The sequence below is a fragment of the Drosophila virilis genome, unplaced genomic scaffold, assembly GCF_030788295.1.
Source record: "Drosophila virilis strain 15010-1051.87 unplaced genomic scaffold, Dvir_AGI_RSII-ME tig00001170, whole genome shotgun sequence".
In the NCBI taxonomy this organism is placed as follows: Eukaryota; Metazoa; Arthropoda; class Insecta; order Diptera; family Drosophilidae; genus Drosophila; species Drosophila virilis.
Window position 1 is genome coordinate 3,105,881 of NW_027212828.1, and position 22,925 is coordinate 3,128,805.

The following is a 22,925-nucleotide window of genomic DNA, read 5'->3' on the forward strand; positions in this document are numbered from 1 at the left end:
CAATAATGCCAAGCGCAATCAACGACGCAAAATATCGATTCTGCCGATAATGCCAAGTACTGTGTAACAGATCTGTACCCAGACTGTTCCCTTCGTACTCCTCAAAGAGCTGCGTACTGTGTCACTTGCCTCTATTCAGGCTCTTTCTTTCGTACTCGTCGAAGAGCTGATTCCTCTGTCACTGGCCTGTGCCACTAACCATGCAATCTTTTTCATCGTAACACAATTCATCGCAACAAGTGAGCCCCAAGGATGTGTGAGCCCATTTCAGTGTGCCCAGATAAAGCAAGACTGCTGAGAGTAGCAGCCGAACGCTGATTTCGGAAGCAAAACGTTCAGTAGAAGTCGCTTCTCGCTCAGCGGACGACGTGGCTGCGGCTGCTGCTTTTTCTTAATATTTGTATGCCAGTTTTAAAACCTACAGACCAAATACGTACCTCATACGTGCCTCGCTCTCACTTATTGCTCATCCCGGACTTGTGTGCATCTCTTTCTCCCTGCATAGCTTTCCACAAAACCTCCGGGACTTACAAACATACACATGTTTGTGTATGACGACGTTTGTCGCGAGCCGTTAATTTTTTCTTCAACCACGGGCGCAAAAGGCACACACATTCAAATGCTCTATTATTTTTTTCTTCGTCCAGTCAGGCAAATTGAGCAGATTCTGCTCTATTTGTAATAAATTACAATTAATTGACCTAAATGAAATATTTATATATTTCTTCTGTTTTCTGTAGGGACCTGATTTGCTTAAGATGCATTAATATCTACGTCGTATTTCTGAAAGAGTTATTTATCGTCGGCTTGTCCACAAATTCTAAAAAAGACAACAAATTGTAGTTATTCAACTTTTGGGACTTGCTACGTATGCACACGCAAACTTTTTCGAGTAAGTAGTTGAGTGATATTATTATAGGGTTTGGTCTCTTCATGTGCAAAATTGCTATCTTCCATGCTTGTTGTATGGGTAAGGGTAAGGGTATCTTTGGCAAGTGTGATATCTTTTTGGGCCGACCGAGCACACCCAATTTCACACGTCTCTATATGGTTGGAAGTATTTATGCGTTTGCCTGATGTAAATTTTACAAAATGTGAAGTTTTTTGCATATGTGAATTTAGTGTATATTTAATGGCTATAGTCAGAATCCAGATTGTGGCTTACGTTCAGGTTGCAAAGCTAAGATCGGTGTTACTGATGTGTACTTGGCTGTTATTTTGAACTTGCAACTATACGGCCTTTTAACTAACCAACTAACTTAACTAAAAATATCATGTTAGCACAATACCATATATTTTATTCATCGTAACATAATTTTATTTAAGTTGGATTACTTAAAAGTCAACTATCAGTCGCTGTTATTTGTCGCTGACATGTTTTGAACTCTCACAGTTGTCACTGTGACATAAAAAATAGCAATATCAATCATCCCTAATGGTTAGTGCTATCGCTTAGCTCGAAGCATTAGGGATAGTTCAAAACTATCGGAAAATCATCGTCAGTAATATAGTTGTTGGACGATAATCAACAATCGTTCTGCCATCGCGTTTTCTGCAAGTAATTGTATATTATATTTAATAAAAACACAATAAAGTTAAGTTTCAATGCTGGAAATGGAATCATGAAAAAAGCTACGTGGAATACACTCCACCCTCGACTTATTTGGAGTGACTTGTGTAGAGTGATTAAAACTAACAATAACCGAAACTTTGTGCAATAGGAAACACATCGATATATGACATAAATTTAAAAAGATCAATGAATCGATGTTTCGTCCACCAATAACAAGCGCTCTTCGTAGGATTCGGTTTCCAGGAATGAGCAGATGTGTTTTTTATACCCTTGTCTTAACTAATGCTAGTTATAATTGCTTATGTGTAGCCGTGGAAAGAAATTCATACATAGATATTTACGTGCATTGCAATTTACTTATTAGAAAACAAAATGGTATAAAAAATTCGTATGATATTTTAACTAGCTTATCTTACTATAGCTTATTTTAGCGACATTTTCTAATGTCTTTTCTTATTATTATGGCACTCACTACGATTTTCTACATATTGAGTGAACGTCCACATCGGGACTCCATAGAATCATTCAAATCCGACACTGGACACAGCGAAATGTAAGTATATTTGCATGCATATATGTTTTCATATGGATAAAGAAGTATGTTAATGTCTTTAGATAAATATATTAAATAATATATAATCGATTGCCCTTAGGAATAGTTTTTTTCGGCAATAAGTGCTGCTGAGAGTTTATATACCGTTCGAAGTAAGAGAATATGGCACAGACACGATTTTTGTTATATTTTGGCGCGTTCGACAAGCTATGACCAAAGACAATATAAACACTAAGATGAGTAACGCCCATACATTTGAATGCGACGCAAAATTTCTAGCCGGCCTTTCATCTGGCCTTTGAGGCTTCGTACGGCATGCCTACCGACTGGTTGTTCGTTCTCCAAAGACCAGACGAACGAATGCCGAAGTCGCGGCTTGCTGATGCTGACACGAGCTACGAAATTAGTCACCAGCCTACCTTCAGCAAAGCTGATCGATGCTGCTTTGCGTCGCTTCGTTTTCGAAGTGCATTGAGCTAAAAAGTTTAGAACTTACGATCGACGCAAAGTGCTTGTGCTTTTTCCATGAAATGCATGCTTTATTTAAATGATATATTACCCTAGATATTAACAAATAATTTTACAGGAAAATTTAAGAACTTTTATAATTTTTACACAAGGCGCTTCTTGCGCAATAACTATGTTAAGAAAATAGCACACATAGATTGATTTCACTTTTATTTTTGGACAGTGTATGCTCGAGAAGAGTTCTCGTCTCAGCCAATAGCGAGCGTGCACCTTTGTATGCGTGAATTATACATGCATAAGAACTTTAAAGTATGTATGTATGTGTTGATATTCACTGTTCTAGCTTTAGCTGGCAAGAAATTAATTTTGTTAGTTTTCTAGCGCAGATCATGCCCTATCCCAAATTTGTGTTGATATATGAATGCATGAGGTTGGCTCCGCAGAAAATACCCGAAGGTCATATTTAGTTATGACCCCATTATAATTATAATGGTCTCCTCGCGGTGTTCCCTGCGTACTTTGTTCTTTATAATTCGAACAACAAAAATAATAAAAAAAAAAAAAAATAATTAAATGTATCTTTCAAAAAATAATAATTTAATTAATAATTTCAAATATAAAAAATTACATAAATATTTGCATCGACTTAAAAATACAAATTTTTTTGTACGGAGTGCACAAAATGCATTCATATATCAACAGAAATTTTGGGAAGGTCGTGATCTGCGCTAAAAAACTAAGAAAATTGTTTCTTTGCCAGCCAGAGACTTTGTCAGAGCAGTGGATAACAACACATTCAAATATGCTGTTATGTATGTATATTCACACGCATAAAAACATAATTGCTTGCATGGCCGTCACAGAGCCGAAGCTGAGACCAAATTCTATTTTTAGCTTTTTCGTTCTCTCGGCTGTGAGAGCGTATTGCTACAGATTTCGTTTTCGTTCTCAATTTTCAAAAAAACAAGCTGTATAGTAGCATTTTGTTGTATGGCGTTACTCATCTTAGTGTTTATATTGTCTTTGCTATGACCTTATCTAAAGCTTATTCCATTGTCATTAGCTATCTATCTTCTTTAATCTTTAATCCCTGACCCCATTAAAAATGGCTAAAAAGGGGATATTGTGTTGCAAAATGGAAATGTATGTAAATAGGCGGAAGAAATCATCTCCAACCGCAGAAAGTATATATATGTTCTTGATCAGCTTCAATAGCAGAGTCAATCTAGCCATGTCCGTCTATCTGTCTATCCGTCTCGTATGTATGATCGCAAGGATATTAGAACCTATAAGAGCTAGAGATTTGAAATTTTAGCCGTAGGTCCTCCTAGTGCATGCGCAGATCGACTTTGTTTCCGATGTTCGATAATTTGCCCCGTTTCAAAGTAATCGATAAAAATCGACGTCGACGTCCTGTCTTTGAGAAAATTGAGTAAATATTAAGAGCTAGAGGCACCAAACTTGATGTTGCTTCTAGAATATTATATATATATATATAAGTATTTTTCATGTTATACCTATCGCCACCTTCCTGCTACCACCGCAGAGCTATCAAACTAGTTAAAAAACCAATTTATGCTGCCCTCCAATATAAGACACAATTTAAATGCAATTGACTTTTCAGAACACACAAATATTGTATGGCACAATAAGATATACTATAGACATTTTTTTTAATTTTTATGTTTTACTGCGCAAATGGATAGGGCAGCTAGCGCAAACTGCAAGAATTTCTGTATACATGTACATGAATTCTATCAACAGGATTGCAATGGCGATTGTTTTCAGTGCTGCTATTTTAAAGCAGAGGCATAGCGGGTGGAGAAGTCGGTCGCGATATCGAGCCCTACCGGGGAAACAGTTTTTTTTTATACCCTGAACCCATTGAAAATTGCTAAAAAGGGTATAATGTATTTGTGTATGTAACAGGCAGAAGGAAGCATTTCCGACCCCATAGATTATATATATTGTTCGATATAACCATGTTCTTTTGTTCGTCGGTCTGTCCGTGTGTCCGTATGTACATATGAACGCAAGGATCTCAGAACCTATAAAAGCTAGAGACTTGAAATTGAAATGGAATGTAGGTCCCCCAATCGCATGCGCAGTACACTTGCCAACGTCAGCTGGGGACAAGGGCAAGAATTTCTGTATGTACACACACACACATTCAGTGCAAGAATTAAGTCGCAAACCACTTATTTCGTGTATTAACTAATCGAAGAGATTGGCAGCTGCCAAAGAGTTTAAATGGAAGCTTTTAACTTACTGGAACTATGCCCTATTCTCGAACGGTAAATAGTTATCGCTTAGAATACCGAATTAAGGTATGGAGAAAACCCAATACGGCAATACTTTTCGCATTGTACCCAGCCTTGTGTAGTACCCTCTGTAAAGTTTTGGGGCGAATTCGTTTCCCAGTCGCTTTAACCTCTGATACTATTTAGGATGATAAGATTTTTGATCTTACGTATTATTTTAGCGCAATCATGACCCATTTACTTTCGTGGGCGGCCGGTGCGTTCAGCATTTTCTAGCGTAGGGTTGTCCAAAAATCTGCGGATTAATTTCTTAATAGGATCTGCTGTGTTTACGTAAATTTATTTTAATTTTTCGCTGCTCTACTACGGTGGTTTCACACTTCTTAGCGGCCATTTTTGCAAAAAACGGCGCTTACAGATTTGCATTTTGGCAATGAAAAGTGTGACCACATAAAAAGAATATTAAAATAACGTTTTATTGAAAATTGACAATACATTTGTCCCTATAAAATTACAGATATTTGGAATTAAATAGTTATTAACAATTGGCCATTCCGCCAACATTTATAAAAATAATTTGATCGCCTGCACAAATAGCTAATAATCGTATAAAAATGATTAAGTAACATGGTCATTTACGAGTTCGAATCCTATCGAGGGAACTAATTTTTCATATATAAAATATTTACTGGCTGGCTCGAGGTCCGGGTTTCAGGTGCACATCGGCAAAACGTCATCAAGGCACTAATACCAAGATACAAAAAACAAGATTACGTTAAGTTAAACAATAATTTGAACATTTTATATACATTATTTTACACGTCCGTGCTTTCTGACGTAGAGACTGAAACTGAGGCTCTTTGGCTGTTTAAGATATGTCTGTACATGTGAGTGCAATTTTCTGTGTCTGTCTTGTAGTTTAGTCGTTTGTTGGAGGGTGTGTCAATTATGTGTAGCATTATTGTTGTTTCATTGAAATTTGGTGTGTGATTGCTTCTCATGCTGCTAAAAAGAAAAGCGATCGTAGAGCATTTGGTGTTGTTAGAGGAGGGTTCGGGGCATCCCCTAGTCGGGAACTCCCGACTAGAGCCTCTAATTTGTTGGTAATATTATAATTATGAAAAAATTAATTTCATTTGATTTTTGTTTAGCAGCTGGATAACTTTTCTGTTAGACCAGGAATCTGAAAATAGAAATTTGTTATTTATTTTATTTAAAATTTCTTTAAATTAATATATTTTTATTTATTAACCAAATTTGTATACAATTTCATAGGCGACATAGGCGTCCCACCTATCATATTGTTGCAGTCGCCTGTGGCCAGCGAGCCCAAGAGACTTTAGTTATGATAAAGTCGGCTATCCTTTTTAATTATTATCACGAATGCCTCAAGTTCTTAATATTTACTGAAGATCCATTAACTGAAATAATAAGAGAGAAGCTGACGGACTGGCGTGATACACTCCCCCAACTCTTTGAATTTGAGCTTTTGCCATTAAAATTTCCAAATCAAAGTGAAATGGAGTGGAAAACCCTTTTTAAGCCATGTGCTGCACAACGCCTATTTTTGCCGGTAAGAACTTGTTGCACGAAGATAAATATTGTTTTGCTTAAGCAGTTAAAGTTATGTTTTATTTGTATGCACTAAGGCTCTAAAATTTTATTTTAGAAAACTGAAGATAATTTGTATATTTTAATTTATTTCTAGTCCCTATTGACGGAGGTCGACTCGTTGTTATACGTTGATACAGATATTTTATTTTTATCTCCGATAACGGATATTTGGAAATTTTTTGACAAATTTAATGACAGTCAAATCGCTGCTTTGGCGCCTGAGCACGAAAATGGAAATGTTGGATGGTATAACCGTTTTGCACGGCATCCTTTTTATGGTGAACTTGGAGTAAACTCTGGAGTCATGCTGATGAACCTCACACGCATGCGAAACTTTAATTGGGAACAACATGTATTTCCTATTTATAAAGAATATAAGTTCCGCATAACCTGGGGTGACCAAGATATTATAAATATACTTTTTTATTATCATCCCGACAAACTACATATTATTCCATGTGAATACAACTATCGCCCAGATCACTGCATGTATATGACAATTTGTAATACTTCTTATTCAGGAATAAAATTGATACATGGTAATAGGGGCTACTTCCATTCCAAAAAGCAACCATTATTTAAAATAATTTATGATTCTATTGAAAGTTTTCAATTTAGTTCTAGTGTATACACCGATTTTTTGTTGCCGCTTCGTTCAGCATTAAGGGCCCAATCTGTTAATGAATCTAGTTGTGGAAAAATTGCAGGTGATATTCTCTTTGTGGCGAATATTCTTTTCGGCGCTAGTTATTAGATACTAAGTATTGACTATTTTTAGTACTCGCTTGCCTTACAGTCCATAGTGAAAATCGCAGCTAAGTTAAAAGCCGTAAAATTGGGATATATTATCCATCTCCATTTATTTATTACAGCCTTTAAATTACATATTTTAACTGAATATAATAAATTATCATTTCCTTATTATCTTTACTAAGGTATTTCCCTTCTCGATCTTTTTTTTTTTTTGAAAGTTAGTTTTGCAACATATGGTGTTTCTAAAAAGCATCTTTTTTTACAAAGTAAGGCAGTCAGCTTTACACGAAGAACAATTGGGACAGGAAAATAACTAAGATTAGAAACTATATTAGTCCAGACAATGATTAAAGCACGAATAGTCATTCAAAATAATTAGCTATCAAAAGGTTTGTTAATCACATGGAACATTTAATGTAAGGTCCCAGCTAATTTATTAATTTATGGAAAATGACGTGCCGTCATCGTGATGACAGGTTGATAAATTATTATTTCATTATGTAATACTATTGTACTTGCCCTATTATTAGTTTGACTTTTTCTAATATTGTATATGTAAAATGTAGATTTTATTTTAATGAAGTAATAACAATGTCGGGAATGCCCGACTAAGCGATTCTCTTCATAAAAAAACAAAAGCAGCTCGCGCTACGCGCTTACTTGCTAAAGCTTTAAAATATATATATATATATTTTTTTTACATTATATACAATATGAGACAAATTTGGTGAATCTAGCTCTTAAAACGTAAGAGATTTGTCAAAAAGCATTGTTTTTATATCGAATACTTGGAATCGGGGAAATTTTTGGATAATTCACAACAAACTCGAACTGCACGGACACTAAGAGGACCTACGTTTTAAATTGCAAGACATTCACAAATAGGTTCTGAGATCGACCTCTACGACGTCGCGCCTAACCAAGAATATATACTTTTGGGGTCGGGTTTGATTCCAAGTGTCTGTTACATACATTAGTTGAAAACCATATTACACTTTGCCAATTTAAAATATGTTAATGGTATAACCAAAGACAATATAAACACTAAGATGAGTAACGCCCTACAACAAAATGCTACTATACAGCTTGATTTTTTGAAAATTGAGAACGAAAACGAAATCTGTAGCATTGCGCTCTCACAGCCGAGAGAACGAAAAAGCTAAAAATAGAATTTGCTCTCAGCTTCGGCTCTATGAGGGCCGTGCAAGCAATTATGTTTGTATGCGTGTGAATATACATACATAACAGCATATTTAAATGTGTTGTTATCCACTGCTCTGGCAGTCTCTGGCTGGCAAAGAAACAATTTTCTTTGTTTTTTTTAGCGCAGATCACGACTTACCCGAAATTTCTGTTGATATATGAATGCATTTTGAGTACTGAGGTTGGGATCGTACAAAATATGTATTTTTAAGTCGATGCAAATATTTATTTAATTTTTTTTATTTGAAATTATTTATTAAATTATTATTATTTTTAAGTAATAAACAAAATAAAGTAAGGAAATAAAAGTGCAAATTTGGTTATTTTCAAAGATACGTTTAATTAATTTTTATTATTTTTTTTATTTTATTATTTTTTGTTCGAATTATAAAGAACAGATTACCCAGGGAACACCGCAAAGGGGCCATTATAATTATAATGAGGTCATAACCAAATTTGACCTTAGAGTTAACTTGAAATGTAATTGTATTTTCTTAATTGGAGAATAAAAATAATATTAATTTAATTGAAAGAAGTTATGTAAATATTTGCATCGACTTAGAAATACATACAAGAACAGACAAGAACTTTTCTCGAGCATACACTGTCCAAAAAGAAAAGTGAAATCAATCTATGTGTGCTATTTTCTTATCGTAGTTATTGCACAAGATGCGCCTTGTGAAAAAATTATTTAATTCTTAAATCTTCCTGTAAAATTAATCGTTACTATCTGTGGTAATATATATTTTAAATAAAGCATGCATTTCATAGACAATGCACAAGCACTTTGCGTCGATCGTAAGCTCTAAACTTTTTAGCTCAATGTACTTCGAAAACGAAGCGACGCAAAGCAGCATCGACCACCTTTGCTGAAGGCAGGCTGGCGACTAACTTCGTAGCTCGTGTCAGCATTAGCAAGCCGTGACTTCGGCATTCGTTCGTCTGGTCTTTGGAGAACGAACAACCAGTCGGCAGGCATGCCGTACAAAGCCTCAAAGGCCAGATGAAAGGCCAGGCTAGAAATTTTGCGTCGCATTCAAATGTATGGGCGTTACTTATCTTAGTGTTTATATTGTCTTAGGTATAACAATGCATGTTTGTTTTTTTTTGCGGGATCTTTCAGACGCTAACACTTAGGTATTTTTCCAGATTCATCTATATAATTGATCCTGCGGAAATGTACTATATTGTACACTAATTTATCAAATCGAGATAATTTCGAAGCAAATACACACTACTAACAGATCGACAAACGGAAATACGTACCTGTATCGACTCAGCTGCTGTATTTAATATTTTTAGTAAATTCTTTTCAAATTTGTTATACCTTTTACAAGAGTACACATAGTATAACTTCCACAGGTAAGAAGCCTGCTTTTTGGAATGTATTTAATCTTCGTTTTACCAAAATTAACTTGTTTCAAATTTTCATAAAATGTTCATGTTAAGTGCATTTAATAGATAGCTATATTTTGTGAAATAAAAGAAAACAATGTGGCTGTTTAAATCAAAGCAGAAAACCTTAAATGCATAATGCATAAGCTATGCTCAATAATATTACTAACCAAACAACATGGTGTTTGGTTAGTAATAATATTTAATGAAATATAATTCTATTTTCTCTATATTCTTTCGATTTAGCACGTTGTATTTGCAAATAAAAACAAAAAATTATTAAATGTTGAAGCCTAAAAGTGGAGCAACCAGAGTGGACACACCAAAATTGGCCACTACTGGTCTTAAATCGGGAGCAAGAGAGGAAGATATACACATGACGTCTTTTTATTCGCTTACACTACAGGAAAATGCGTTGGATTACTCTCTTCCATATGATTTGTGCTCGCCCAAACCCTTTCATATTACTCGACCCTTCAAATTAATTTATTAGTTTTACCAAAGACAATATAAACACTAAGATAAGTAACGCCATACAACAAAATGCTACTATGCAGCTTGATTTTTTGAAAATTGTGAACGAAAACGAAATCTGTAGCATTGCGCTCTCACAGCCGAGAGAACGCAAAAGCTAAAAATAGAATTTGCCCTCAGCTTCGGCTCCATGAGGGCCGTGCAATCAATTATGTTTGTATGCGTGTGAATATACATACATAACAGCATATTTGAATGTGTTGTTATCCACTGCTCTGGCTGGCAAAGAAACAATTTTCTTAGTTTTTCTCAGTTGATATATGAATGTTGGCTCCGTACAAATAATTTGTATTTTTAAGTCGATGCAAATATTTATGTAATTTTTTATATTTGAAATTATTAATTACATTATTATTATTTTTAGGTAATACAAAATAAATTAAGGAATAAAAGTGAAAATTTGTTGTTTTCAAAGATACATTTAATTAATTTTTATTTTTTTTATTTTATTATTTTTTGTTCGAATTATAAAGAACAAAGTACGCAGGGAACACCGCGGGGAGGCCATTATAATTATAATGGGGTCATAACTAAATATGACCACTAACCAAACAACATAGACTGGACATCACATACAAACAGCGCTGTCACAAAAAGTATCGGAAGCATCTGGTCCAAAATCGCGAGTAAGGGAGTAAGATATACATATGATGTATTTTTGAACCGCTTACTCTACAGGAAAGTGCTTGGCGCACTCTCTTCCATATGATTTGTGCGATAGAGCGGCAACGCTGTTAACTTTTATCTCGCTCGCACTTACTCTCAACTCTCAATGCTCTCTCTATGTTTAGGACAAGCAAAACTGCGCACAAATTCAATTATTCTCAAATGCTGAGGTATTTCTACCCTTTTGAAGGCACGGCTAATATGAAATAGAGAAAGGGTTTGCCACGTCGATGCGAAACACAGATTGAAACGATCCCTAAACATAGAGAGAGCATTGAGAGCTGAGAGTAAGTGCGAGCGAGATAAAAGTTAACAGCGTTGCCGTTCTATCGCACAAATCATATGGAAGAGAGTGCGCCAAGCACTTTCCTGTAGAGTAACCGGTCCAAAAATACATCATATGTATATCTTACTCCCTTACTCGCGAGTTTGGGCGAGATGCCTCTGATACATTTTGTGACTACTTTCCGGTACTCATGTCCAGTCTATTGGCTGAGACAAGAACTTTTTCGAGCATACACTGTCCAAAAAGAAAAGTGAAATCAATCTATGTGTGCTATTTTCTTAACATAGTTATTGCGCAAGAAGCGCCTTGTGTAAAAATTATAAAAGTTCTTAAATTTTCCTGTAAAAGTATTTGTTAATATCTAGGGTAATATATCATTTAAATAAAGCATGCATTTCATGGACAAAGCACAAGCACTTTGCGTCGATGGTAAGTTCTAAACTTTTTCGCCCAATGTACTTCGAAAACGAAGCGACGCAAAGCAGCATCGACCACCTTTGCTGAAGGCAGGCTGGCGACTAACTTCGTAGCTCGTGTCAGCATTAGCAAGCCGTGACTTCGGCATTCGTTCGTCTGGCCTTTGGAGAACGAACAACCAGTCGGCAGGCATGCCGCACGAAGCCTTAAAGGCCAGATGAAAAGCCAGGCTAGAAATTTTGCGTCGCATTCAAATGTATGGGCGTTACTCATCTTAGTGTTTATATTGTCTTTGGTTTTACCATGTGTATAAGCTAAATCCTATTACATCATATTACTACACCATTGGAGCGATGGGTCGAAAATTAAGTTGTATGAAGAAAGTTCTTCCTTCTCGTTTATTAATATTTTATATTATAATTATTATATATATACTACTGCGGCTTAAGAAAAAAAATAAATTTGAAAACTGACAATAACGAAAGAGAACATGTTTTTGTACCTAGCGCAATTTGCCGTTATATGTATAATATTCAATTTTTAATCGCTTGTTTAGGATTTAAAAAAAACTGCAAACTCGAAAAATGTAGGAAAATGGTTAAAATTTTTAGTTATGAATGTGTGAAATATCATACATATCAGCTTCAAAAAAGTCGAAGAGTTGCTGTTGATGTGCCAACTGCATCAACGATTATGATACTAGCTAGAATGTAGAGCGGGGATTTTTAGTTCAATTTGATGAGCAAGGTCACTCGTCATTTCATTTCTTCATTTTCTGGTCGTTAAATAAATCGGTCATGATTTCCGGATTAAAACGGTAGATTATTTAGGATTCATTATAAATATTTTATTTCTTAACATTATTATTCATATCTAAGAATTTATAAGATAGGAAATTTAAAAGATACACTGACTGACTGATTGGTGATCAACGCACAGCCCAAACCGTAAGAGCTAGAAAGCTGAAATTTTCACTGTAGTTACCTTATATGATGAAGGTGCACGTTAAGACGTTTGTATAAAACTTTTTTGTTTACCATTCGATTGGCTCAAACTCAATTTCAAAGTTCTTTGTTTAAATTCATTTGAGGGGTGTTTCATACATTTTTAAAAATGTGTATCTCCTTGGTGAAAATGGGGGTGAGTGATTTAGTGCGTGACGTTTCGCGCTCAAATTCAGTTTCAAAGCTCTATACGAAAAATCATTTAAGACGTGTTTCACATTTTATGCAAAATCTAAACTTTTTCGGTAGAAATGCGATTCAAAGGTTTTTTGGGCGAAGTTTTAAGTGGTGTCCGATTTGCTTCAAACTTATTTTTTTTTCAGCAATTTCAAAAACTCAGTGGTTATTTAGCGAAAAACGTTGGTATCACACTTTTCGAAAAATACATTCCTCCTTGGTCAAAATGGGAGTCAAAGATTTGGTGGGTGGCCTTTTGCCTTCAAATTCGTTTGCATCTGTATAAAAACTCATCAGAGATTTCATTTCGGTGGAGAGTGCATTTTCAAGTTATTTTTTGAGAATTTTAAGCTGTGTCCGATTTGCATCAAACATATTTTAAAATCTCTAAATAAGAATATAATGAAAACGTGTTTCGGCGATTTGGGAAATTCCACTCGAAACAGTCGTAAAATGACGGAAAAGGTTTGTATGAGAGTAGTTTGTTTACTGGCCGCTCAGTTTCAAAATCATTTTCAAAGCTATTTGAGACCATTGATTTTGTTTTGTTGCCATCGATGAAAGATCTTTCTCTCGGATTGCTGCGGCTAAATTTTAATAATACACATATTCTCATTGCGTTTACTTTGTTTTGGACTTTTTGTTTTCTATTTTATGGGTTTAATTCGATTGAACAAGCATTAACTCTTAATTTCTTTTCACTTGGGTGGATATTCAACGAGAAAACTAATAAATAAGTGTACAAAATAGTACATTTCCGCAGAATCAATTACATACATGAATCTGGAAAATACTTAAGTCTCCCACAAAAAAAAAAAAAAATTATTGACCTTGAAGAAACTGCCTACTTCAAAAATGGATTGTTATACCATTAACACATTTTAAATTGGTAATTGTTATTATCGTTTTCATAACCTTTGGCTGAGTTCGAGCTCGCAACTGAAATAGTTTCCTTAGTAGGGCTTGAACTCGCGACATACCGCGCCACTTGTCTCTGACTTTTATCAGCTGCCACACCAATAATTGAGTCTTATTAAGAAAATAACGGATTAAAAGTGCAGCACAGAAAACAATGCAATCGAAGTCGAAGCAGTCGCGCATAAATGTCAGTTCAGTAGAGGCAGTGGTGTGGTCTGTCGCAAGTTCGAGCCCTAGCGAAACTATGTTTTTTGTCTGGTGTGGCTGTTGCGTAGAGACGGCGGCAAGTAATGCGGTTAGTTTCAAGTTTTAACACTACCTACTTTTTTTAAATTTACCCTTTTTACTCCAGACGAGCACGTAGAGCGAGTTGCACCTGGTGTTGAAATAAGAGGGTTAATGGCATCCTCTATTCGGAAAAATGAAAAAGTAAATTTATCTTAATTATATGATATTTTTTTTCTTTTTTGCTTTGCAGTAACTTAGCCGGGCCACGGAGTCGGACTACCCTTCGTGTTCTCTGGTCCCTGCCTTTAGCCTGGGGTGGCATAGCGCTCTTGGAACGGACTCGTATCGCCGTACAGAATTTAATTTCTTAATTTTTTTCGGCACAATTTAAATTTAATTTGCATTTTTTTTTGGGCATTACACAATGTTAATTTTTAATTATTATAAAAATTTTAACTCCCTGTACCTTACATGTAAGAGTTGTTCACCATTGCTGCCCATCTGCACAGCTACACTCTAGAGTCAACGGCCCAGTTGTACGCCAAGGGCATTAGCAAGGGCATCCGATCCGCTCTCCTTCCAATTTCTCTACGACTGAATCGGTTGCCCAATCATGACCCCTTCAGGGCAGTGGGTCGTAATTCGGGCGTTGCCACCCTCCAGTTAATTGGGGCTTACTGTGCGCTCGATTTTATCCGATACCCGATACCCAGCCCATGAGGTGAAAAGATATTTACGGGGCCGACAATATTGGACGCAACCAATTAAGCAAACTATCGATGTCGCCAATAATGTCAAATGCAACATCACCAAGCAGATTAAAGTAAACGTGAGCGCGACCGCTACAAAGTATCTCCGTGCGCATTTCATAGCTTGACCCAGGCGGCTAATACGGATGCCCATCTTGCGCCGAGAAAGGAATAAGAGGAAAATTAAAGAAGAGAGCAAAGAGAGTAATTGCCTAAAATACCTAAAAATTCCTTCAAGCATAACATAAAAGAGAGCGTGAGAGGGAGAAGAGTGCAAAGAAGTTGCCAAAAATTCCTTCAAACAACAGGCAAACACGGTCAAGCGAAACAGAGCGAGAGAGACGAAAAATTTCTAATGCATGAATCCGGGGCGCAGCTTCAATCGTGATGTCCCGTTAATGGAGCACAAAACAGTTACACCATGCCATAACCTCAAAAATTGATTCGAAAATTGTTAAAATGAGTTTTTTATCCACTTTTAAATCGCAGCTGGCAGCGTTTGTCCTCTGATTACATGTCATTAACTTTCCCATGTACATATGCCATCCAATACCAGCTGTGTGTATCGTTTAATATGTACTTTGCTTGCAGTCGAGTTTCGCAGTTGCTTTTTCGAAAGCTGCTGCCTGGTGAGCTTTTCCGACATCGAGACGTAACGGGACGTAACGCCGGCCTCTCATCATTCAAACAAATAATTTAAATGGAGCAAAACGTTATACGTGTTGTGCCCAATTAGCGCACAAGAGCAGAATACGAAAATTGAAATGGAAAACGCGGCAAACCAGTTGCTCGCGACACGTGTGAGTCGCCCAGTTGGCTTGCCAAGTCAAAGTTAATTATCAAAAGCGTTGCTTTCGATAGATCGATAACACAACAAAAAAATTGCGCTCAATTGTGCACATCACATCAAGTGAAAAAAACGCATTCTAGGAGAGTCAGCCTGAAGATAAGGCGGAAAGGTGAGACGCGCGCGATCGCCGGGCCAGGTCGGGCGCGACTTCTTCCAGGCAGAGCCCCAGTTTGTGACCCCCGCTATTGACCTATTTCCATGCTCTGTTATTTTTGATGAGCTTGTCCCTAGACGAAACTAGGCAAGACTTGGAGCCAATCGGAGCCAAAGTTTTCTTTTTCCTCATTTTTTTCCATTCCATCCCTTTTTGCCGAAAGCCTGCCGCGATTTCAAAGCCCTCCAAGCAATTGTCCAAATTAAACTTGATTCTTTTCTGCAAACTGTGCTCCCTACTGGTCCTTTACACCTGCTGACTCCCTCTGCCTGGGGCCTAGATATGCATGCCTTACCAGACAATCCAAATCTACATAAAATATAGGAAACAAACCATTAACAAACTGAATATATGACTGAAAGGTGCTGCTCTTATAAAGTTCAAGAAATTTTGCCATATTCTCGCAAGAATTCCGCTGTTAAATACTGTAATTTACCATAAAATGCCAGCGAAGATTTCTGACGATTTTTTGTCAAGCGGCGTTACCATGAGGATGAGAAGCGTTGTTGAACGCCAAGAGGCGTTGCCGTATATTCATGAACAATTTCTTGAACCAACTCTGCCTCCAAAAAGCGTTGCCAGATTCAAGAGAAGATACCCCCAACTGTTTACTAATTATTCGAATTTCTATTTACAGCACTTTTAACTGTTCACAGTTTCTGCTCAATACCGTTCCGTTTCGTTCCGCTCTCACGTTTCGGTGACGCGCACTTCCTCAATTCCGACCTGCATCCGGTAGTATTGTGCCTTGGTCTCCTTGCTCCAGCTGTGGCATTTTCGCACGTAGTCCCTGACTTGCATAGCCTTGTTGGGTCAATAGAATCGCCGGCGCGTACGTGCAGCGTTTTCCTTATGCCTCTATGAGCTGAGGCCTTGTCCGCGTGTGCTTGTTGGATAAAATCTGCAGCGATCAGCGACTACCGCACCCAGAGCTTTCAACTCGTGCTTTCGACTTCGTCTTTAATGCTCTCATGCACATTCCTCTTGAAAAGTAGACCTTTTCCGTTGTTCATCAACTCCTTTACCAGCTCTTGGTACTCGGTGCTCTCGAACTCCAGGTTATGATATGCCAACAGATCCTCCTCTTCTACGCTTCTAGACAATGTGTTGACTCCCTTGCGTTACAGCACGGAAAAAGGGAACGCTTACAGTTCTAGAGACTACTTGTTTTCGCGCCCAGTCTTATAAATTCATAAGCCTTTGCAGGCTCGCGTGATCGGTAATTACCGTGAACGGCATCATCTCCATGTACAGTCGGAATGGATGTATGGCCAGTTTAGCGGCTAGGCATTCTTTCTCGGTCACCAAATAGTTAATCTGGTACTTGCGATCATCCTCGCTAAAATAAAATGCATCTCGTCGATGCGCGACAAGCCCATGCATCGATGCATGGAAGCGGGTAAGCGGGTAATTTCCTGGCGTCTAAACAAACCCTGTACTTGCCAGGCTTCATCACCACCGTCGTCCGGCTGTTGTCTCGGTTAAAAGCCATCTTTGGGCTCGCTACCGTTACCTCAGATGCCTCTGGAGGCGCTTCGGGCCTAATGGCCGGGCCGAGCAACTCGGAGGCAATCACGAAGGCTCGCCAAAATTCGATTTCCAGGTAAAGTTCCTGTCGCAGGTACGGACACATGTAGAATAGATCACTACTTTCATACTTCCGAATTGCACAGGCAAAACAACGCTGCCTAAAATTGGACGATTGGCACCCGGCGCTGTCCTTAGATCGATGCGTATGGCTGCGCTAGCTCAAGGCATCCTCGTCCCAGCAGATACATTTCTGGAGTCAATTTTATCCCGGCGATCTCCACACCGCCGAATACCCGTGGGTCTATGCCATCCTCTCGTCTCACCGCTTCACTGACCTGACGTCTCTTCATCCTGCGTGTGCGGAAGCGCGCACGAGCTTTCACCATATGGTAAGCCCGTTTATGTTCTTCCTTTGTTCATATCCTTATTAATAGTCTTATCCTTATCCGTATCGTTATTCGTATCCTGATCCTTACTGTTTCTATTCAACCCCTTTTCAACTACTATTGGCTTTGGTGCTCTTCTCCTACTTCTTCGCGGTCGCCGTCCCCGAACGCGGTTCCTTTCGTGGTCTCCCAGCGGAATGTGGAATCGCTCGGCGAGTTGACGTAGATGGTGGATGTGGTCATCCACTCGTTGGCTGGTCTGTAGCTCCTGCATCACAACATGCTCCGTCTGATATCCCCGGAACCTGTCTTAGAGAGCGTGCCGCAGTTACATATAGCTGTCAATCCTAGAATACCGCTTGTGCATCCAATACCACTCGCGGGCACGGTCGGTCAAAACAGCGCAGGACTTCCTTCCACGGACATTGATTTTGCCTTTGCAGGAGCTCCAGTCAAAACACAAAGTCCTCGACAGAATTCATTGCGACCTCGCCATCGAACTTGACGTTCCACCGCTTGAGGTTCAGGTACGCTGTTTCTCGTACTTTGGCATACATTTCATCCACTCTCCGGTTCTCGACTCGTAAATGGCGATTATTCGGATTATGCCAGTTCCTCGCTTGAGCATATGCAACTTACACTGGGCTGCTGGATGAGTACTCCGCTCCTCGCCCGCCTTGTCTGTGTGGCTTTAGTGGCATGAAACCGATTCGCCCTTCCTCGTGGATGGACTCATTGGTGAGCTTGAGCTATTGCCGCGTTTGCTGCCGACGTAAGAACGGAGACCTTAGTTGCTCTTTGGGAACTCCAGATTCCTTGGAGGAATATTTTGTTGCACCAATTGCTTCTCTAAGTCTACCAGATGACCCTCCGCCGGGATCTGCCGCTCAGCAAACCCTCGAAATTTTATTGGCGTTCTCACTATACCCCCTACCAAAATCGATGGGGACAGTGGTGATCCCACATTCCGTCAACGTCGGCAACCCAGTCCTGTTCCTGGTCCTCCGGTGTTCAAATCTATATCGTCCTGGGTCACCTGGCTCCGAAATTTATATAACTACGGGCAGCACACACCAAACGTAAACTCAAAATTAGACAAAACAAATAGTAAACCTTATGTAAGCTCTAATAACGATATATCACAATTTATCGCAATTTATTTTGTCATGGCGGCTATCACCAGGCAACATGCGAACGTGTCATACTGCCATCAACTGCGACAAGACAACTCCCCATGTTAATGGACACAATGGCAAAATCCGTCTCTGTCGCTGTTCTGGCCATTTATGCAGAGTGACAGATGCAGCGCAGGCTCGATTCTACAATCGTCCTGGGTAACCTGTTTTCGAAATTCTTCTAACAACGGTCAGCATACATACAATATTAACGCAGAACGAGACAATGAAAACAAATAAACAAAAACAAATATACAAATAAATAAACAAATATCGCTGCGCTATAATGGGCCACCAACGCGTTCTGCATAAGACATCAGTGGTGTGGATCCTAAAGCCAAGGAACAACTTTTTTCTGTACCTGTACAGATATTTTTATTTATCTTCTTTGATTTACACACTGACTTCAAGAAAACTAGGTGCTTCTTCAAAAAACTGCTTGTTTCTCGGTGGGCCGCGCCGACTGGCTCATCGGTTCTCTGTCCTATCCCGCAGTCCGCATAATCGATATCAACAAAGGTACAATTTCCGTAGAAAATCAGACCTACACAACACTGTTCAAAACAAACCACAAAATCGATAACATCAAACAGCAAGAACCAAGGTGAGACGTTCATTTTAAATTATCAAAAAAAAAAAACACTTTTTATCTTCCTTACCTCTCCAGATCAGGTCCCGGTTTCGTACCTAGCGTACACGACCTACTTGAGACGATCTTCTGATCTTGTCTCCTTCATTTCGGCCACTAGAATGCCTGCATCAACATATGTCGGCTGTCATGCCACCTTTCCCCATCAATGAACAGTTACCAAGAGATTTCTGTCTCCGGAAACGGTATATAATTGGTCGCATTTCTTATCGGTACTAACAATTAATATTATTCTTTATTTCCTTGCAGGATATCTGCAATCTGCTATTTCTCATTTTTTACAAGGTAACAGTTCTTCTCAGATTATAGACAATAGGCATTAATCTCCAAGTTTTAATTTACAGCAGAACACCAGAGGAAAAGACGTCATCGAAAGCTATGGCCATTTGCCGCCGATAACAGCGTTAAAGAATGAATTTATAAATATTAAATTGAGCAATTGGTTCCCCAAACATCCCGGATAGTGTGTTGTAAAGATTCTTATAATTATTAATATATATTTACTAAATTCCTTAATTTCACTTAGCCTATCGTTGTTGTGCTAGAGCGAGGTAAGTAAATTTCTTTTATGTATATGCATATACAAATGTACGGAGTTCGTGGAACCAAAACTAAACTTTTCGTTTTCAGATTCCCCTGGCACTGGCCGTAACCTTTGGGTCTTCCTTTCGGCGCAATATATGTATATCCTGTTTTTTTTTTTATTTTACATATATAATTAAGCAAAATGCAAAAGTAAAGTCATCTTATTATAAACATATATATAAATAGTGATAGAATTTTGAACCACTGTTATTCATAAGCAGCGTTGCATGGTACTGTATGTTTACAAATTTAAAAATAATAATAGCATGCCTTCTGCAGCCGACTTAAAATAATGCTAACAGCATCGAAAATCATATGAGTAGGATAAGCAGCAAGAGGTTTTAGTCCACCAGACAAAATATAATAGTTTCCCCGGAACGGCTCGAACTCACGACAGAACGCACGACTCGCTATGCCTCTACGAATAATTAAGTACCTATGAGTAAAAAACAACCTTAAATAGCATTGCAGAAAAAATAAGTAATTACCATGCTGTTAGAATGCCAAGCAGGCGCGCATGAATGTATTTGCTAGCTGCCCCATAAAATTGCGCAGTTACACATAACTTTGGTTTTTATAAACCGATCCTTATGACATTTTGTACAGTCTATCTTAATGTACCATACATAATTTGTATATTCTCTAAAAGTCAATTTTATATCACTCGCAAGACACGACTTATCAACTATTTCGAAATTAAGACAAGGAGCACAAATGAAGAAAATTATTATAATAACCATAATAAAAACCCAAATACTAACAATATTGCACGAAATACCTTACCTCAATTTACCCCAAATTACATGACTAACAGTAATCAAAAACCACAATTTTTCACAACATACTCTGAACAAGCAAACCTATTTTAACCAAAATAAGCAACTAGCTCAAAATTCAAACAGAATTTAAAACACAAATAATTAACCCCATAAATCAAAATATTTCTCCGGGTAGATATATACCAAATCAATCGTACAAGCGTATACGAGAAAATACTAGTGGTTCCCAAAAAATTATGATTGATAACAATTATCAACAATCAAACAACTATCAGGGTAATTACGTACAAGAAGAGTATGGATTTCAGAACAACCAACATGAGGAGGTTCAAAATAACGAAATTAAAGACGGAAATTTTCTAATTGAAGCCTCGAGACATGCCAGTAGATAGAAATTACATTTAATAATAAACAATACAGATGTCTCATTATATACCAGCTTATGCAAGACCTACTTTGATTAGAACTATGACAAAACTAAATCATTATGTATCCACTGCACCTAATAAACTCTTTAAGCAAGACCAAATCTTTTACATACATGATTTTTCCCCTCACTATAGCATGCTTTTAGGCAGAAATTTATTAAAGGCAAACAACGCCATTGATGACTACAGTGATGACGGTGTAAAAATTAGCGAGAGATCGTTTAAATATAAAACATTAGTTCAAGTGCAGAAACAGGTTTTTAATCATATTTTAAACCTAAAAGTTATACACAAGAAGTTAATTACGCAATAAGTATAAAAATATCATCGGGACAAGATCACCGAATTGATCATCTAAATTATAAAAAAAAAAACAAAACTATTAAAATGACTGAAAAAATAAGAAAACCATACGGTTACCCGTTCGCTTTGAATAAGAAGTCGAAAAGCAAATTGAAGATATGCTTACCCAAGGAATTGTTCGGCAGAGCCAGTTGCCCGATTGTAGTTCCTAACCAGATTGTAGTCCCTACCTAGTACCACTAACCAAACAACATATAGACTGGACATCACATAGGCAAAAAAAGTATCGGAGGCATCTGGTCCAAACTCGCGAGTAATGGAGTAAGATATACATATGATGTATTTTTGAACCGCTCACTCTACAGGAAAGTGCTTGGCGCACTCTCTTCCATATGATTTGTGCGATAGAACGGCAACGCTGTTAACTTTTATCTCGCTCGCAATTATTCACAGCTCTCAATGCTCTTTCTTTATGTTTAGGGATCGTTTCAATGTGTGTGTGTATGTGTCCGACAAGCAAAATTGCGCAAAAATTCAATGTTTCCCAAATGCTGAGGCATTTCTACCCTTTTGAAGGCATGGCTAATATGAAATAGAGAAAGGGTTTGCCACGTTGATGCGAAATTCTGGCATTTTAGTTCGCTATTGTTGGTAAGGGTACCCAAGCGTTGCCATGTGTGCATTTAAAATATTTTGGACTCGCTATTCACGAATACTTGCATATTTTGTATATGAATAGAACCATTTATGCGCTTGTGTGCCTGTTGCTTGCAGGAGAATAAACAATCTTAATAAAAACCGAAATGACTTCAAAATGAATACTAAGTTTAGGAAAGCACCTATAATTCACGATAAATTACAAAACCATTTCAAACCCACTCAGAAAATAAAACAAATTGACGAAGATAATTTTGAAAAGACTAACAGAGGTCGAAAAATTAAACATTATTAAACAAATTATCAAAACAAAAGAAATTAAATAAGAGCAAATATTTACTGAAGAAGGAAATTCTAAAACATGACTTATAAATTTTATTTTTTCTGGCATTAATTATGTCAACAATATTACCAGGAAGTAATAACCAGTTTATAGATATTAACCCTATTAAAGAAAATAATGGATACTTACTTTTTAAAATAGTCATGATAGTCATACCAGATAATTATGAGCACCACAGAAGACTCATATGACAAACTAATGTTACAGACAAACAAGTAAAAAGACAGAATACAAATTCATTATTTAACAGAAACGTTGCAAAGAGAAATAAACGGTAACCGAATAGT

At 37.4% G+C, this 22,925-nt stretch overlaps 1 protein-coding gene across 7 annotated transcripts; it reads left to right on the forward strand.

Annotated features, from left to right (window-relative positions):
* The first annotated feature begins 1,461 nt into the window (after window positions 1-1,461).
* On the forward strand, window positions 1,462-21,562 carry shams (glucoside xylosyltransferase 1 shams). 7 transcript variants are annotated; one of them, XR_004305315.2, is made up of 11 exons: window positions 1,463-1,948; window positions 2,005-2,126; window positions 14,301-17,406; window positions 17,477-17,722; window positions 17,913-18,246; window positions 18,903-19,498; window positions 19,562-19,728; window positions 19,793-19,828; window positions 19,888-20,013; window positions 20,070-20,094; window positions 20,174-21,559. XR_004305315.2 is itself a non-coding variant. In XM_032440798.2 (4 exons), exons 2-4 carry the CDS (start codon window positions 2,017-2,019, stop codon window positions 7,221-7,223), a joined length of 1,068 nt encoding a protein of 355 aa, XP_032296689.1. In that variant the 5' UTR covers window positions 1,492-1,558; window positions 1,995-2,016; the 3' UTR covers window positions 7,224-7,936. The 7 variants fall into 7 exon arrangements, 2 of the variants coding, with proteins under 2 accessions (XP_032296689.1, XP_015024793.1); XR_004305316.2 differs by having other exon boundaries at window positions 1,464-1,948; window positions 14,301-15,758; window positions 17,250-17,406; window positions 17,913-19,498; XR_004305317.2 differs by having other exon boundaries at window positions 1,462-1,948; window positions 17,913-19,498; window positions 19,891-20,013; window positions 20,174-21,562.
* Window positions 21,563-22,925: the final 1,363 nt, after the last annotated feature.